Source organism: Electrophorus electricus, chromosome 2, assembly GCF_013358815.1.
Source record: "Electrophorus electricus isolate fEleEle1 chromosome 2, fEleEle1.pri, whole genome shotgun sequence".
NCBI lineage: Eukaryota > Metazoa > Chordata > Actinopteri > Gymnotiformes > Gymnotidae > Electrophorus > Electrophorus electricus.
This window is the reverse complement of record NC_049536.1, coordinates 593,165-611,717: the sequence shown is the minus strand read 5'-3', so window position 1 is coordinate 611,717 and position 18,553 is coordinate 593,165. Positions and strand designations below refer to the sequence as shown.

The window sequence follows — 18,553 nt, the reverse complement described above, 5'->3', positions numbered from 1 at the left end:
TCAATGTAACTACAAATCATGGGAGTGAAAGACTGATCTGATACTAGGTCTGATACTATTCTCAGACCTGTGCCACTGCTGACTGTGTTCACCCATGTGTACACTCAGTAGGACTGATACTGTTCTCAGACCTGTGCCACTGCTGACTGTGTTCACCCATGTGTACAATCAGCAGGACTGATACTGTTCTCAGACCTGTGCCACTGCTGACTGTGTTCACCCATGTGTACAATCAGCAGGATTGATACTGTTCTCAGAACTGTGCCACTGATGACTGTGTTCACCCATGTGTACAATCAGCAGGACTGATACTGTTCTCAGACCTGTGCCACTGCTGACTGTGTTCACCCATGTGTACAATCAGCAGGACTGATACTGTTCTCAGACCTGTGCTACTGCTGACTGTGTTCACCCTTTGTTTTTCTGCCTCTTGCTTCCTTCAACAAGACTCAACAGAACGAAGCTGTTCTACTGTGAGGCTCATAACTGTGTGGTGTCGCTACGTCAACATCACGTGAAGTAACAGGTCAGTGCTTTTTCACAGTGTAGTGCATTTTAATTTAAAAAGAAACCCTTTATTTGTGGTTATTAAGTAAACTATTCTGTTTATGTGGGAACTACCATTTCATTGTAAAAATGTTTCTATGTCCACGTTATAATACTTTGAGAAGTTTGTCATCTGTGCTCATCCGTGCAAGACTCCACCTTCCCCACAGTACAGAGTTATATCGCTTTCAGAACTGTGTGCTTTCATTTCTGGGATGGATTTCCAACGAATGTCGTGCTTTCAGGAGAACAGAATGGAAGCCATCCTTCGGGAGCACGTAAGTGTCATAGCGTCGTTTATTGGATGGATCATCGGAATCATATCCTGTGCTTTGCCCTGGTGGAAGGTAATCATCAATGGACAACCTCCGATAACCTTGGAAGGCATCTGGATGAGATGTGTGCAGGAGACTGACCAGGAGAAAAGATGTGTATACTATAAGTCCACACAGGAGATCAGCACTGACCTGCTGGCCGCCCGTTTCTGCTGCATCAGCTCCATTGTGCTGGGAATGCTGGGAGTCTTACTGTCTGTCGTAGGGTCCAAGTGCACTAACTGCACACAGAGCAGAGTCAAGGTGAAGAGCACTGCTGCAGTGATATTAATCTGTGCTGCAGTCTTACTGCTGATCCCCCTGGGCTGGTGTGCGTATACATTCATTGCCTGGCTCATACAGCCTGTGCCGGGGGCCGGGATACAGATGCCAGGAAAGTCTTTCTACCTCGGGGGGGCGTCTGCCCTCCTCCTGCTGGTAGGGGGAGCACTGAACTTTCCCTGCAAAAAACACCACGAAAAAGTCTTAGGATTGGCTCAGAGAGTTTGGTATACGACTAATATGAATAACATCTTTACATCTGAGTGGTAATCATGTAGAGTTTTTTCAGTCAAAAGAAAATGTATTCAGCATTACTGTACATGCTTAACCTCTACGTCTGCATTAACCTCTGCATTTATTTAGCAGATAATTGAAAGGCATGTATTGAAATGATCAGGTTAATTATAAGTATGTATCGTAATGGTAATAACAAAACATTTATATAAAAATAACAACATTCCCTATCAGAGAACAATTATTTCCGGAATGTTTTTTGTTTTTCTTTGTACTGTTTAAAATAAAGATTTTGAGGCTGGTGTTTTACTCATATCTCCCATGCCACCTTAAATGGTAGTACAAAAAGATTCAAGATGAAATTTGAAGAAATGTCCCTTAACATGGAACTACATCCTGTTTTGCTCAGAACTGATAAAGAGCTGACACATATCATTTCTATACATATACATATCTAATTAATACCAATAACAATGTGTTTTCTTTAATATTTGGTCACCAATGGAAGGTTTTCTGTGCATATGGTAGCTGTAGTACACGACCAACTGGCAGAAACACGCTAGCAGGAGCTGCAGAGGCAGTGGACATTTTCTGTTTTCACTTGTGCATTTTATTTCTGAATTCGACAAATATCTGAATCGTTGAAGGACAAAATATGCCCATAATGATTGTGCATTTGTGTTACACATCCAGCAGGAACAAGGCGAGAGGCAGAATACAAATGCAGGAAGCTCTTTATTGACAAAACCATGGGAGGCTAATAAACTGAGACACGGGGAAAACACTGAGGCAAAGTAACACATGAACTAATGAACAATAAAACAAGGGTGCTAACGACTCTACACATGGCTAAACGAACCAAAATAACCAACAAACAGAAATACAAGACACAGGGCTTAAATAACTGAAACTGATGACTACTAAAAAGACGCAGGTGAACCTAAAACAAAGACTGTAACCAAGGAATAGATGAGGGGCGAAGAAAACGAAACCAAGGAACAAAGAAGTAGTGGAAAACAGACACGACAGGGAAACCATGGAAACAAGGATGCCAGGAGGGTGGCCCATGGTGACAATTTGTTACACTCCACTTTATGTGTTTTGCTCCACTGCTGGGTTTGCTACGTGTTGGTATGTGCTGTGGGTTTGGTTCGTGTTGTCTGTTGTAATCGCAACCCAGACCCATAACTGTGTCCTGTCCATGTTTGGGCTCTTCCACCTGACCTGTCTCACCTGTGCCTTCAGGGGTGAGTGTGTGTTTCATTTTATAGCTTGTGTTCTTGTTTGGACCGACCTTCCGTATTCTGACTTTGGCTGTGTACCCGGTTCATGATTGTCGTTTACGCGCCATTTGGAATTGGTTGTCGATGTGAATAGTGTATATAGTGTGTTATACTAAACTCTGTAAATATACTATTAATCTATCATTATATGTTGGTCGTAGATGAGCAGTACGGGGTGATGCCATTTATTTTGGGCTTTATTTGTCTTTGTCTAGGCTTTTTTGTCTGTTATTTTCTCCATTAGGGAAGTTATCTACTCTGTTTTCGTTCTAGGACAGTATGTTTATTATTATGGCTTGTGTTGTCTGTTGTAATCGTAGCCCAGACCCAGAACTGTGTCCTGTCTGTGTTTGGGCTCTTCCACCTGACCCGTCTCACCTGTGTCTTCCAGTGATGATGTCGTCGTCCTGTGTCATCACCCGCAAAGCCCTGCAGCTATCAAAGAGTCTATGAAGATGCTCTTCTGCCCAGCCTAGAGCGCACTTGTGCTTGCTTTATTTGCTTGCCTTTTAGCTGATTGTTTTGTGTTATGATTACTCTTGCCAGTGTACATATGCATGCATGTATATATGTGTAGATAGGTCTGCGTAAATAGCTTTGAGTATTTCTGTAGGCCTCTTCATTTGTGTACTCTGTTGTACATATCGCACTAGCTGCAGGGTTGGCCTCTGTTCCTGTGGTGTTTTCTGCCCACACGCAGCCAATCATTTCCTAACGAGTCACCCACATCAAAGGACATTAAAGCATCATTCCTCAAAAGCACAGCCTCAGACTGAAACTTGTCCCAGACGTTGTGCCTCTCTAACGCAGCTGAGAGTTGTTTGGACACAGATTTCTACATCCTGTAGACAATGAAGAATTATTCATAGGCAATATTGATTGGTCAATAACAGGTAAAGTGTAAAAAAATGTAAAAATAAAGGTGACGTGACGAACGTCGGGGGCGGGGGCGGGGGGTTAAAGGAGGAACAGGATGCAGGTAAGATTCTCCACACAGCAAACAGCCACAAACGGTAAGAGAGGCGATCGTGCTACACAGTGCAGATATTGTAGGAACAGTACCCAACAATGTGGTACACAACAAAGTGGTTTAAATACACACAGTAAAGATGTAACGAGAGGTGAGGAGGCCTGGCTTTAAAACAAGAGGAATGTCAACAAAAGCACATAGTGAAATGTCAAACACAAATCATAACAATTACAAATCCACGTGGCTAAACCACGTGGGATAGAGAAGAGGGGAGCAGGATGTTACAATACAGAGGATGGTATTACATCCAAGGAGCTAGAAGATGACTTCATTCTTCTAATCGAAAATCATCAGATCTTCTAGGCTAATAGATAGGAAATAGTCCAGATCTATAGGAGGTTAACGGGGGAAAATATTGGATAAACAGTTTACAGGCTAAATATTGGACCTAATACATGACAGCCCTTTATACAAGGTATCACTTGGAAACACTGAGAGAAAACAACACATCCTACACTGAAATGTGCTGCACTTAGTAAATGACTTACCTGTACGCTTACCTTTAATCCCCAAAACACCCCATCAGATGTCAAAAGAACAGCCCTTGCACAATGAGGAGGTGATGAAGAAATATCTATGCACTGGTTGAGAGTGAGGAGGGACGAAGAACACTCACCTGTGACAAAGCAATCATGTACCTACCTACGCTCAGCGGTACATACCTGTATTCCAGCTAGAAGTTCTGTTTGTGACAAACCTATGAGAGGAATCGAGAGCACTGAGGATCCTGGTAGAGAGAGTGAAGCAGGATAATCCCAGGACCCAGGACTGATAGATGATGAGAGCAAGCCTGAACCAGAGGGTCACCATGCACTTGTGCATAGTTTTCCCAGGCTTACTCTGACCCCTAATACTGACAATCAGTCTCAGACTGCTAGGAGATCTACGAGAGATAGGAGGCTAACACAGAGGATCACCTACCCCACACAGGATCACCTACCACATACAGGATCACCTATTCCACAGAAGTTCACCTACCCCACACAGGATCACCTACCTCAGTACGACACCCTCAAAGTTTGGTCACATTTGTATTTCTATGTTTATCTTTTTATTTCCATTCACCATTTGAATTTGCTTGTCAGTACACTTGCTAATGGAATGCCGTGTGTTTCCTGTAGCTATACCGTGTGTTTCCTGTAGCTACCAGTAGGAGGCAGTGTAACACTGGCCGTGATGATTACCTACCGTATTCTCTGAATTTCCTCTCGGACCAGAGGGGCTTTTGTGAAAGCAAACCAGGTCTTCTGTCTCATCATTCTGATCAGTTGGTGTAGTGGGTAACAACGCTGCCTCTTCGGTGGAGGATGGGGTTCAAACGTCCATCTGAGCAAGTGCGCTATGCTACAACAATAAGAGTCCTTGGGAAAGACTCCTAACGCTAAGATCACATACCTCTGACCCTACTTTGAAGTTGGGAGCAACACAACCTGTTTTAGATGTGATATCCCTGGCCAATGTACTAAATTTGGAACATTATTCAGTTTTGGAGCGACGTGTCAGCAAAGCACTTCGCATTGAAGTTTTACAGTAAGTAGATAATTTTAACCCATGCTGTGAGAGTTATTTGAAATATTGCTGAATGTCTGTAACCTTGGATACTATATGCATTGTATGACATTAGTGTGATTTTGTTTAGACTCTAGTTTATAATCTAGAACTTCCTTGAGGGCCAAGAGCTACAAGTGGCAATGTAATTTACTGACCACAATCGCCAAATTACAAAATGGGAGAGCTGACCAGCTGTAGTCCATAGATTTTATGTCTGGCATAAAGGTAAACATCATTTCATATTGTCACGGACTGCTCCGCCCCCATTAGTCATGTGGTACGGCCGCCGCGTGGAGGGGGATCCACATGTACTGTGTTTATTTTGTAACCACGCCCCTGGGATTGCACACACGTGCGCAGGGTTTAATGTTAATGTCCGTGTGTGCTCCCTTTGTTGGTCATTGTCGGTACGTCTGTGTTAATCCTGATTATTGTAGCCGTAACATTGTTTTGTGTAGTCTGTTATTAATGTATAGGTGTTCTATGTTTAACGTTAAGTGTACAGTCATGTTTTCCGTCAGTGTTATGTGTGAGTGCCACCCTTTTTGTATATGTTTAATGTCATTAAATGTTTCACAACATCAAGGGTGTCTGTGCGTCCTGCCCTGCGGCACTCGGGCCAGCAGCAACATTGTACATATTTCATATACTGTTAAATATCTGATTAATAACATATCGAAGGAAGTCAAGTTTCCCTTTGTAATTTGTGTAAAACCTGCCTAAAATTAAATGTCATCGGCGCTACATTTAGCAGGTTTTTAGAGTTGTGTGCTGAAAACGTTTTACCTGATTTTTATTGTATAATAAGACAAGATACAACTTAGGCTATCCTCTCAGAAAAGGTGGGAGAATTGCTGACTACTGATGCTTACGGAGATGTGGTTGAACATCAACATTGCCGACTCGACTACTGATCTAGCAGGCTGCACGTCTTCCGTGTCAACAGAACAGCGGATTCCGGCAAAATCCAGGGAGGAGGTTTGAGTATTTATGTAACCATTTCATGGTGCAATAACAGAAGGTCATTGAAAGGCATTGTTCTGCTGATCCTGAACTGCTCATGGTACAGTGTAGGACTTTCTATCTACCTAGAGAGTTCACGGCTATTAGCACCACTGCAGCATACATACCCCCACATGCTACTGCTAACGTCGCACTCAAGCAACTACAATGTGCCGTTAGTGTGACGTTTGGAGGCGTAGCATGATGCGGGGACGAGCCGTGTCTAACACAACAACAACATTTTTATTTTACGCATAGACGACAACTTGGTTAGCAAGCTAACCCGGGTAAAACAACGACAAAGGACTTATATACATGCGCACTAACGACACAATAAGGAGCAGGTGTGAAACACAAGGAGTGCGTGGTCATGCAGAAGAACACACACACACGGAGACGTTTGGGGAGAGGGGCCGTAACGTGACAGTTGGTAAACAACAGACAGAGGACCTGGACAATGCCTTTATCATAGGCCGTCATTATAATCGCATTATCTCAGGACTGGTTTACCAACATTTCTCTTTTTAACAGAGGTATCCTTTCTGGACTGCACTACAATGATAACTGGTTGCATTGATTCCTGGTTGCAGTGGTCCATCTGCTATCCAAAACTCAGAAAAGGAGACTACTCAGTCAAGACAAGGTGAGTAATAATACCTGGGGAAAATTAAGAGTTTTTTTCTTGCATATGGGCAGGTATATATCTGTAATTGGTTTGTGTAATTGTTCATGTGGAAGCTTTAACCCTGATTATTATCAGGAATTATCATTGTAATGAATGTGTTTCCATTTGTTAATGTGTAAACACTCAACATATATCAGATAAATGTCAGAATACACAGAGGAGTTGATGGAGAAGGTACTTCTCAACAATATACATACATTGTTATATATTTTTGTATATATTTCCTTATACACCCCTGTTTCTTTCCTCAGTTTGGACAGAACACTCACAAAACCATTTCACTGCGAGTTATACCGTGTATGTCTGTGTACGTGACAAATAAACCAAACTTGAACTTTAACTTGAACTTCTTGTTCAAGAACAGAAATGCTTCTGCAGTGTACAGAGTTGACCAGGTATACAGTCACCCCCACCACCGTCTGCTGCTATGGCCCATGGTTGATATACTGTTGTGTCTTCCTGGGTATCCCCAGGTCCAACGGATTAATTGTCTGTAAGCAATGTATCTAGATTTTCTGGAATGATAAAAAATGATGTCAAATATTACTTAGAAACAATAAAAAAATCATACTCTTTGTCTATGTTACTGTGGCATGTAACCTGGGTTGTGAATGCAGTTGTTTTTGTTTCATCTATTAATTATGTAGTTTTGTCTATTAGCACAGAGGGCTGTTTTTAGTACATGTACACCCAGACATACTGCAGTGAATCCAGGATACATGTTCATGTACACATACATCCACACAGAACGTGGTGAATGCAGGATGCATGTTAAAGCACACGTACATACAGACAGAACGTGGCAAATCCAGGATGCCCAGTAATACACTAAGCATTAGCTTCCTCAGAAAGGACACAAACATAGTTGCTGCAGCAGACACTTTTGTCAAGTGTTACCATGGAACAAAAGGGTTTATTTGGGCTTATACTGCTTGCTCTATTTCATGCTGATTGTTTTGTGTTGCTTTTTTATATTCCTGGTTGAATGTTGGCTGATCCCGAGTTTTCTTTTAATATATTGTTGGGTTGTTTGACTGCTGTTTGCTGACACCTTCATTTTACTTGAAACAATTAGTCCTGTTTGATTTGTACAATATAACACCAATATGTCACATTGCCTGTGAAAATGTTTTGAATCAGAATAGGAATCAGGCATTATTGGTCAAGTGTGTTTGTACATGCAAGGAATTTGTGCAAAGTCTCACAGTGGCTCACAGTACACAGTATAAACTACACAAAATACAACATGTATTACACAGTATACAATATACAGTATACAGTACTGCAGGAAAGGGGAAAAATGTGCAGTAAGGTACAGAATGTTTAGTCGATAGATAGATAGATAGATAGATAGATAGATAGAGAACACATTTAACAAAACTATATATAGAGATACTGAAGATAGAAGTACACAGTTTATATATATATATATATATATATATATATATATATATATATATATATATATATATATATAAACCTTGTGTAGTTCACTACAAACACTACAGACTGAACCTCTAAATCACACACCCTACACCCGCTAGTGACTCCAAACACAGAAGATGAAACTCAGATTTACATGAACAAGGCTGAGTGGTTCTTTCTCCCAGAATAGAGCAGCAGATGTTTAACTTCTACAGCCAAACTCACTCATCCACAACAAAACTGTACTAAATCTACAACTAAAGAAACTCTCATAATACTGACAATCGCAATTAACTATAATAAAACAATGTCCAAAATTAAGCTTTATTTCACTACAACAAAAACAAAGGTATATCAGCAGGAAACTGAATAGAGGAAATGTAATCTAAGATTATGTAAAATTAAACTCCATTTTAGATGTTTGTGTAAGCAGATCTAGTTAAATTCTATCTTGGATCTGCTAGATTTCACAGTGGCTCTTTCAGAATGTGATTGGATGATTGTCGTTGTCATGGGAGACCGTACAGCCAAACCCCTCCCCCTTTTCCCAGAGTGCATTAACACACACATTAACTGCACAATGAATGAACATACACTTCACAGTCAAATTGAATAATGTAACTGTACTTACTGTTCAGAGGTGTTTACTCCTCACCCAGTGTTTCCCAAAGTTAAACTAGTAGATCACCTCATTTAACCTCTACTGCATACAGCCTGCACACCATAATAAAATATAACCTCATATTCAGAGGAAACATGAGACCCATCAACAGACCTAAACCAGAAGAACAAATGAAAGTGTAGCTCAGCTGGCCCAGACTGTACTGTGTGTGTGAGTCAGATTTACATGGACAGGGTGTCCTCCACACTCCCAGAATAGAGCAGCACTGTGTCCAGATGTCCAGTCTCCCCGGGGATCCAGAGTGAGCTTAGAGTCCCATTACTTTAGTTTCAACATAAGCATGGAGACCCATCCTGCCTCATACTAGCATTATGGGACTCAGCTACAGAGGGACTGGAGGCAGTAGGAACACACCAAGTGTGCATTAACACTTTCTCTTAATGCTCACACTGGTCTCACATCTTTCTCAGATGGGATGCACTTGTTTCACTCCTTCACTTTAAACTCTTTCAAATGTTTTGCTCAGTACATTTCAGCTGGAGTGGAAAATCTCTTAGAATGACTAAATCATGTTTATGTTACAATTTGTGTGTGCTTTTTGCTTTATAAGCTTTTCTACTAGTTGAAGTGTGTTAAATTGTTTTATTGATGTTAAAATTCAGCACACATTTATAAGATTGCATGTTAAATTTGTTTGTGTGAAATTGTTTTCTTTTAATTAAATTAATTCAAAGTATTTATAAAATGTACTGTTTTTTTGTAAATCTTTTTCTCATTTTAATGTAAAAACTGTTCACATTTCAAACTAGAATTTCAACTGGAAAGAATAAATATAAAGAAAGTAATTTTAGAGTCTAAGGATTTTATTGAAATGACAAAGTGGAAGAGAATTTTATGAGTGAAGCCCAAATTTGTGTTGTAAAGTCCCAGTGAAGCAGAAGAGAGTGTGTAGAGTAAAGCAGAGGATGGTAGGAGCTTCACTCCTCAGGACACTGCTCTCTACTCAATGTCTGTGTGACAGGAGACTGGGAGTCCTTGGTGGCCTCACAGGTCACTGTCTTCTTCAGCCACTCCTCCTTCTGGAGGGTCAGGGTGCTGCTCCAGCTGTAGAGGCCGTCCTTCTGCAGAAGCCCGGAGCTCTGGCTCACCCCCGAGCTGGAAGGTGGCTTACCAGCCACCCTCCAGCTCAGCTTCCAGTCTGAGGGGAAGCCCTTGTTGGCCAGACACACGAGTGTGACCTTCTCCTGCTGCAGCTGTACACTGGAGGGGGGCAGGACCGTGAGGGTGGGTGTGGCGTCACCTAGGAGACACAACACAGTCTACAGCTCACATAGGCAGGGACACCTGTCAATCATTACAGAGACTGTGGAGTCAACAGATATTTATTTGTGTGTGTGTGTGTGTGTGTGTGTGTGTGTGTGTGTTCACAGTTTCATTTCCCTTATTTCTTATAGAGCAGAATGATGTTCAGTGATGCATTAGAAACTCATCACATTCTATTTTAACCTACTTCAGTTTTTTTTTTAAGACATTTTAGTTTTGACTCAATGATAATTATTAATTAACGCTAACAGTGGATTATTAAAATATTGTGATGTCTCATTCAGAAATATCTGTCGGAGTACAACTGCATCGGATATCTGATATGGCTTCAAAAATGTAATCTATATCTGATAACGTTAACACCCTTAATTATAACCTGTAACACAGACTGTGTGTGTATATCACGCAGTCTTCACCCAACATTGACTGTACCTCAAAGATTTGCGACGGATTTGATGTAAATGTGACCATCCAGAATAATCGCCAGATTTTCATTTATCATTCTGTTTTTATCTTTTCAATAAATAGTTACTGAAGATTTCAAACGGTAATCTTTGGAAAATAAATGGAAAAAAAACTTGGGATTTCATTCTATACAAAGTACAAGTATATTCGTTCTTCAAATGTAGGATATAACGGCTAAGATCATTTAAACTAGTAATAATATCCTAAAATAACTTGCAGCTTCTGTTTTCTAGTTCTGAAGTTGCGTTATTGAATATTGCTAAATGCATTGAACAATCTTATTTTTAGTTTATCTTTTAGTGTCCTATATATTTGTACACATTTGGGGTTTTTTGGTTTTTTTTAGATGAAAATTCGTTTCAGAAACAAGTACTCGTGGTAAAGCCTAAAGCTCCTCGCGTACTGCTGTTCGATCAAGATATAATTCAAAGTGAAAAAAATGACATGATTATTTATAATGAAGATCAAGTACAAATAATTACTGAACATTTTCAGAAACATTTTTAATCAAATTACTTTCGAATAAATAGTAAAAAGTTACTTACGTCCAACTGACAGTTTCGTCCCTCCACCAAAAGTCCTCCACAGTGATACAAACTCGTTCAGTGGTCATACAAAATCCTCCTGTTGGAAACACGCCGCTCTTTCAGCGCTTCACACCGCGCTAGTTCTAACCAATAGTCCAATATTAATGGATCTCAATCATTTACTCACGATAATAAGCGCCCAAACTCAGCCTGTATTTTATTAACAAGCTTTAAAGCAGTATATTTAAACTGATGCCATGTTTGGGTGTTTAAGATATTACTAAAACATGTTTAGTCTGTATTAATTTTGACACGTTTTATCAGGTTTCACATTTTTATCATAAAATGAACATTAGAGTTAGAATTAGAACATTAGAATAAGCTGCATGGTAATAACCAAACTTGTTGAATAATGTACAACCTACCGAGAAAATGCATCTGACTTAGAGTGAACATTTGATAATGTAATTAAAAGCTCTCTCAGCGCTGCACACCGCGCTAGTTCTAACCAATAGTCCAATATTAATGGACCTCACTCTAATGAGTGCTAATAAACGCCCAAGCTCAGCGTGTATTTTTAACAAGCTTTATATTTAAAACAGTAACATATCTAAACTGATGCCGTGCTCGGGTCTTTAAGATATTAATTAAATATGTTTTGTTTGTATTAATTTAACATATTTTGCCAGATCTCAGTCCTGTAATCCTGATACAGACAGACTGGCCTACAGTAACCTGCAGAATACCTCATACTGAAGGTACGGAGAGTTAGAACGGTTTACAAATACCGCCCTCTGCTGGTCAATGAAGGAACTATTCACTTAAGCTTGACTTTAAATGAGACAGATATGACGTTTGCTAAAATGAAGACACGTAACAGACATGGGCGCGACTAGGGACTTTGGGCCCCATCAAAAGACACACTGTGCCCCAACTTAACCACCACTACAGTTTGTTAGAGCCCCTGTCAGTCAAGGGCCCTAAGAATCGTCTTTACACTTAGTTTGTCTTTAATCATATTTCAGGGTGTCTCCCTCCCTGTGTGTGTGAGTTCTTTTCTATTACTGATTATCAGTATATTAACTATTCTGCTGAATAAACAATGAGTTGTTTGTTTTGAAAATCCAGCCATTATTCTTCCAAGGTTCACCTACCCCTGATGTCATGATGTTACTGAGCCTCAACCCATCTCAGCTGCCATGGCTCCTCCCACCACCCCCTGATATCCCTTTGCTGTAGCCCACCACACCACCACCCCAAACAACTGCTTGTCTGATGCCCTTGATGGATGTTCTCGAGCTTGATGGGCGCACCATCTGGACCAGACTAGGACCTCTAGAAAACTGGAGTAGACATTAATAGCTTTTTTTTTTTTTTTTTTTGGCCATTATTTATTTATTTTTCTCTCTCACTACTTATACTGTTCCTTATTGTTTAAATTTTTACTATTGTGGTGGACATTGTCAGCCAGAGGAGGATGGACCCTCCTTTGAGTCTTGGTTCCTCTCAAGGTTTCTTCCTCGTGCTCTAGGGAGTGTGTTATATGTTCATAGAGATGCACAGATAGAGAATTCTGCTCCTTCTCCTTCTTCATTATAGCCTGTGTGCTGTCAAGCAGCAATTCTAATCCAAAATGTTTATAGTTGAACAGACTTCATATTGTGGGATTTCCACATATTGGTTTCCACATACAAACAAATTTTTATCATTAACTATGTAACATACAGACTGATGGCTGACAGAAGAATTATACCCAGACTGATGGATCAGAAGATGAATTATGCCCAGACTGATGGATCAGAAGATGAATTATACCCAGACTGATGGATCAGAGGATAATTACACAGTTGAGGACATTATGGAGGACCAACCAGAACCCCAAATAGAAGAAGTTGAAGGGGATGTTTGTATGGTCAGTAAATCTACAGAAATCTACTTTTCCCTCACACTTTAATTTAATGATTACATCCAAAAATGACAATTAATTAAACAATACTTTCAAAGATATAAAACATCTCATCTGACTATTAAAAACTGCACAGTGAAAAGCATTAAAATATGTGTAAATTATTGCTATATATTTGCATTATAAATTTGCATCAAACTTACATCAGTCAGTATACAAGCATATAGAAACTACTCTGAGTAGAAGTCAGAGCAGATCAGGTTTGCAGGTTTTCATGTGTCTTGTGTGTCACAGCAAACAAAACATTACCAGACAGCATCGTTACTTCCATTTATAATAATCCCATATTATATATATATATGTATATATATATAGCAGAAACTAATCACTCTTGATTGGCAGAGATTTCACGCATTAGTTACAAGAGTATGTATGAGCTGTGTTACCATAGAGACTGCTTAACTATATGCAACTATTCATTTAATAATTTTAGTATCATTTGTTAATGGGAAAGGCATGTCACCAAAACACTACTTAACTGTCTTCAAATTTGTGTAAAATCTTATTGCTCAAATGATCCTTACACAAAGTGTTAGAAATTAAAAAAAAAAAAGAAAACATTTGATAAAAGACAAAAATATTGTTCTCTGAATAGGCAGCTACAAAACCTGCACCACCAACTGTGTTTTATACAGCAGTCTCCTGAATCTGGGTTCTCCGAAACTTCTTAACAGCCTTTAATATTTCTTTGTCTGGTTTCAAGTCTGTTCTCCTTAGAAGTTTATTTGTCTGTGGATCTGTCCTGTAGCTGAAATTTACATCAAAGTCATAGTTAACAAATTGCTAATTGGTATTTTCCTACTTTCCTACTGCACCAGTAAAAGTCGTTTTCCACAAAAACATATATATGTGCACATTCAATCTCAATGACAGAGCAGAAGCCATTTTAAATGTATAATATGCTATTGTAAGACATTATAAATAGAGAAAAAAACAATTTATCAGCAGCATCCACCTTGAGCAAATTTATTCTGTATGAAAGAGAAGGGACAATCTACACACTCTTTATTTCTTTGCCTTGTGTTGCAGTGTGGGCAGCAGCTCCTCCGACAGCTTTATGACCCAACATATCTGCTACCGTGACACATATCCCTTAGACTAGGGATCACTGGACTAGAAAATATGTAAACACTGCTGTCATGGGTCTGCTCCTGGCAGGTCTTCTCTTGTTATATGCTATTATTGTAACTAGTTCAGATCTTTGTGTATTTGTCATGAAGCTGTTACAACTCGAATGAGTGTATGTGTGGGCTGGCGTTGTATCATGTTTTGTGTCTGTTTTACTACTGGAAAACATGAGCCTGTGCATCGACCAGACCAACACACACGAGCCCGCCCACCAACCAGACCAACACTAGGATTCCTATGTTGTCATAATGTAACTTGAGATGGAACTTGAGATACTGTTGAGTAAACCATTCTTAGAAATGTGCTGCTTGAACTGAAATTTAATAAAAATAATTCAAGCTTTAATAAAATTATTCAAGATTAAAAAGAATTTAATAAATAAAAGATTATTGGCCCACCACTTGTACTGCTTGTGGGTTTGGTTTGCGGTAATCGTGGTATGATATACTAAGACTAAACACAAAAAAACAGCAATTTAACTGGAAAACATTAAAAAAATATATACCTCAACATACCTTTTAAGATGTTTTTCAATAGCTTTACGCTCATAAGTGAATCCATCTTTGGTTTTCACTGGATCAACAAACAATTTTGTGGTCAGATAGCATACCAGATTAGGAGGTAGAGTTATCTTGGACAGTTCTGGACCCACATATTTCTGAAACATGTTAAACACCAAACATAATTAAAAAAAGTCATTGTTTTCTGTTTATAAACAGAAATATAGCCTTGCAGTGTAATGTTTTACTGTGAGTCGACTGCTGACGCAGGTTTAAAAAGTTTAAGCACTGGTGATGATCTGGGGATGTATTGACACAAATTGTATTACCTTTTCTATGTCATCCATGGATGGACCTGCATTGGTCTGTGTGTTTTTCCTAGCCTCCTCTTCATATTTTTCTTTGCTGCACATAAATTCTTCTGCCAGGACACTTAGTTGAAAAAGATCAATTAATATCCACAATTATTTCTTTCTTTTAGGTGAAGATCTACATTCCTAGTTTTTGCATCTGCCTTAAAGACAATAAGCTTAAACCACATTATAGAATTTATAAGTTTATAATTGATCTTGCTTATTGCATAAAGCTATATTAATAAAAACAATATTTCAGCACCTGTCTTGTTAAGCATGGTGAGAAGTTTCATTTTATGGAGTTGAAAGAAAGCAAGGATGAATTTGAGCAATGTCATAATGTGTGGTTCAATATGTGGCTCAAAGATAACACCTAATTTGAAAATTACCAAAAAAGGTTTAACAGACACCCCATCTATACCAAGTTTCATATTGGAAATTCAGTTACTATGGATTTTCCACCAATAGGTATAGCTTAATTTTTACTGGGGTTTAGTTTCAAAAAGTTGAAAGGATTCCACTGTGTAATATCCTGAATACAGGTTATCATTGAAGGGGGTTACAGCGTGGTTTTTATTATTATTAGTCACATTTATATAGCACCATTCTCAACAGATGCTTTGATCATTCTTAAAGGATTCTTTGCAGACAGAAATCAGCTTTTACAATCAGTCATACATCAGAAAGAATTAGCAGCCAATTTGCATACAGCATACTCACCAACCATCACTGGACACACACAAACAGAGCACCAACCATCACTGGACACACACACACACACAGAGCACCAACCATCACTGGACATACATACACAGAGCACCAACCATCACTGGACACACATACACAGAGCACCAACCATCACTGGACATACATACATAGAGCACCAACCATCATTAGATATGCATACACAGAGCACCAACCATCAGTGGATATACACACAGAGCAGTGATGATGTCCAGTGATGGTTGGTGCTCTGTGTATGCATGTCCAGTGATGGTTGGTGCTCTGTGTGTGTATGTATGTCCAGTGATGGGTGGTGCTGTGTGTGTGTGTGTGTGTATCCAGTGATGGTTGTTGTTCTGTGTATGTAAACCCAGTGTGTGAGTGATTGTAAAAGCTGATTTCTGTCTATAAAGTGCCTTAGCTTTGAGAAAGGCACTAATAATAATAATAATAATAATAATAATAATAATAATAATAATAATGTTCACCTGTCCAAAGGGTCCTCTGGTTCAGGAACTATAAGAAGCCCATATATAGCATCCAGAATCTCTCTCATGGTTATTTGGGCTGAGTAGTTACGATCAAATATATTGTGACAAATTCTGCCCACGCTGTTCACATTGCAGTGATAAATCTTTATCAAAATTGAGGATTGTTACAATGATGAAGAACTTGAGGAAGAAAACATGAGTTTGTTATACCAGCAAAACAGGACTGAAACAAAAAGTGAAAATAAATATTCAAACAAAAGGATACAGGTGTGAAGAATTTCACAGCTGGTGGCTTGACTGGGTAGTCCTGGCCAAACTGACAATACAGCTCAAACACCCCATTCTCGTATGGTGTATCGGGAGGACCTTGCATCAAAATCTTCCAGAACGCTAAAACAAGTAATGCGAAGAATTTGCCTTGAAAATTATTTGCATCCACTGTGAGTTGTGAACCATATTGGCACACTGATGTAGCAGAGGTAGGATTATATAGTTATGTTATTAAAATGTGTATTTTTCACCAAAATTAACCTGCTGTTGTTTTTAAAGAGTGCATTTAAAGCATTGAAAACATGGAGCCTGTTATTTTTTTATGCAATATTTTATATATATATATATATATATATATATATATATATATATATATATATATATATATATATATATATAATGTACCATTTTAATGTACCATTATACCATATTGTTGACGTCATGTAATGTTGAACTATCGTCTTTCATTTGTTGTAATTTACATATGCAAAAATGCTTTCTGTCTATAGTTCTGGAGCATTTAAAATCTATACATTTATCTAATCTAAAGCAAATCTATATGATCACATGTGTGCTGCCAGAAGACATTTCACATCCAGAGCAGATGGCTGAGAGCTCTGAATGAGGTCAGGTGTGAGGTCTGCAATTGTCTATTATGAGAGAAACTTTATGCGTTATATATTTTGTTGTAGAATAAACAGAACAGAAAGTGAGTTACTCCATCTTACTGGGTCTGCATGTTTTTGCTTTCAAAATAGAAAGATGTTTCAGCATCTACACAACAAGAAAATGACTTGTATAATTTGGCAGAAATACATTTTACACTAATTCTGCATATGCTTTTTGAGGTAAACAGTGCTTTCTGCTTTTAACTCTTAATCTGGTCAGTGTGAAAGTTTATCCTTATTATCTGTTAATACTCACTGATATCTGATTCAGAAGGAAGAACTGTGCAGAATGGATGGGGGTCACAGTGAAGACTCTTGAGTTCCTCCAAAATCCGTTTGTCTTTGTCCAAAAAGCGGTTTGACTTTGATTCTTGGATCTTCTTTTTCAGTGCACTGTAAATTAAGATGAATGGAGAGAATTTCATATTTACAAAAACTGCAGCTACAACCAAATGAAGAAAAAGTGTATAAGCCTTCATATTGAAAGACATATTGCAAAAACACAAAGAACACACTAAGGTTTCATCAATTTTATTTTAAAATCACAACACAAACAGTGTTGCCTTGCTGGCAAACTCATTGCACTAAAAAGTAATTCTGGCAGTATTATAATATGATATGGATATTTGCCACAAACATACATGAATACATGAACACCTAGACTGCCATATAACATACCTGGGGGATAACTACAAATTCCTGCAGATTCTTGAATCTCACAGAAACCAGAAGTATAGCAACACCCAAGTACCTTCACAGGATATAACAGGTCCCCAAGAGCCAGCCAAATGACCGTAATAATGTCAAAGCCATAAATATGTATGACCAGCCAGTCATCAGTTAACCAGCAGGTACACTAACCTGGAAGATGCATATATCAAATCCAGAAAACTCTTAATGCCCAAAAGTCCTATATATGCCCAAAGTCTTACATGTAAACGCTGTACACCAGTGGGAAGGAGGGGTGTAACCCACTCTCCAGGGTGAGACACAAACATCCATGAATACACTCAAGCACTGGCCCCCAAAGATGAGCTGATGAGTGAGGGCCTCAAACAGAGAGATGACAAGGATACCAAGGATACAGATGAGATTCCATAGAAGGCTAAGTTCTTACATGGAATGTACCGTTGACAAATAGCAGAGGCAGCTGACATAAGAATCC

At 38.9% G+C, this 18,553-nt stretch overlaps 1 protein-coding gene and 3 long non-coding RNA genes across 7 annotated transcripts in view; 2 read left to right on the top strand and 2 right to left on the bottom strand.

The window, feature by feature from the left end:
* The first annotated feature begins 386 nt into the window (after window positions 1-386).
* LOC113583853 lies at window positions 387-1,685 on the top strand. The gene is made up of 2 exons (XR_003411349.2): window positions 387-526; window positions 792-1,685. It is a non-coding gene; the product is annotated as an uncharacterized LOC113583853 (long non-coding RNA).
* Window positions 1,686-4,944: 3,259 nt separating this feature from the next.
* LOC113583848 lies at window positions 4,945-8,320 on the top strand. Of its 4 annotated transcripts, none has more exons than XR_003411342.2 (4): window positions 4,945-5,219; window positions 6,049-6,218; window positions 6,774-6,885; window positions 7,179-8,320. It is a non-coding gene; the product is annotated as an uncharacterized LOC113583848 (long non-coding RNA). The 4 variants fall into 4 exon arrangements; XR_003411341.2 differs by having other exon boundaries at window positions 6,078-6,218; window positions 7,179-8,319; XR_004775738.1 differs by lacking the exon at window positions 4,945-5,219 and adding an exon at window positions 5,615-5,647 and having other exon boundaries at window positions 6,078-6,218.
* A 1,912-nt stretch (window positions 8,321-10,232) lies between these two features.
* LOC113583849 lies at window positions 10,233-12,159 on the bottom strand. The gene is made up of 3 exons (XR_003411343.2): window positions 11,715-12,159; window positions 11,308-11,386; window positions 10,233-10,274 (listed from the first exon to the last, which is right to left on the bottom strand). It is a non-coding gene; the product is annotated as an uncharacterized LOC113583849 (long non-coding RNA).
* A 1,073-nt stretch (window positions 12,160-13,232) lies between these two features.
* The window catches only part of LOC113583835, a 28,025-nt gene continuing 22,704 nt past the window's right edge, over window positions 13,233-18,553 (bottom strand). The window contains exons 20-25 of the mRNA XM_027020411.2: window positions 17,645-17,781; window positions 16,716-16,840; window positions 16,448-16,593; window positions 15,213-15,315; window positions 14,899-15,041; window positions 13,233-14,003 (exon numbers count right to left, since the gene is read on the bottom strand). Coding sequence (XP_026876212.2) covers window positions 13,883-14,003; window positions 14,899-15,041; window positions 15,213-15,315; window positions 16,448-16,593; window positions 16,716-16,840; window positions 17,645-17,781 — 775 coding nt within the window. The 3' untranslated portion in view covers window positions 13,233-13,882. The remainder of the gene's footprint in view (window positions 14,004-14,898; window positions 15,042-15,212; window positions 15,316-16,447; window positions 16,594-16,715; window positions 16,841-17,644; window positions 17,782-18,553) is intronic.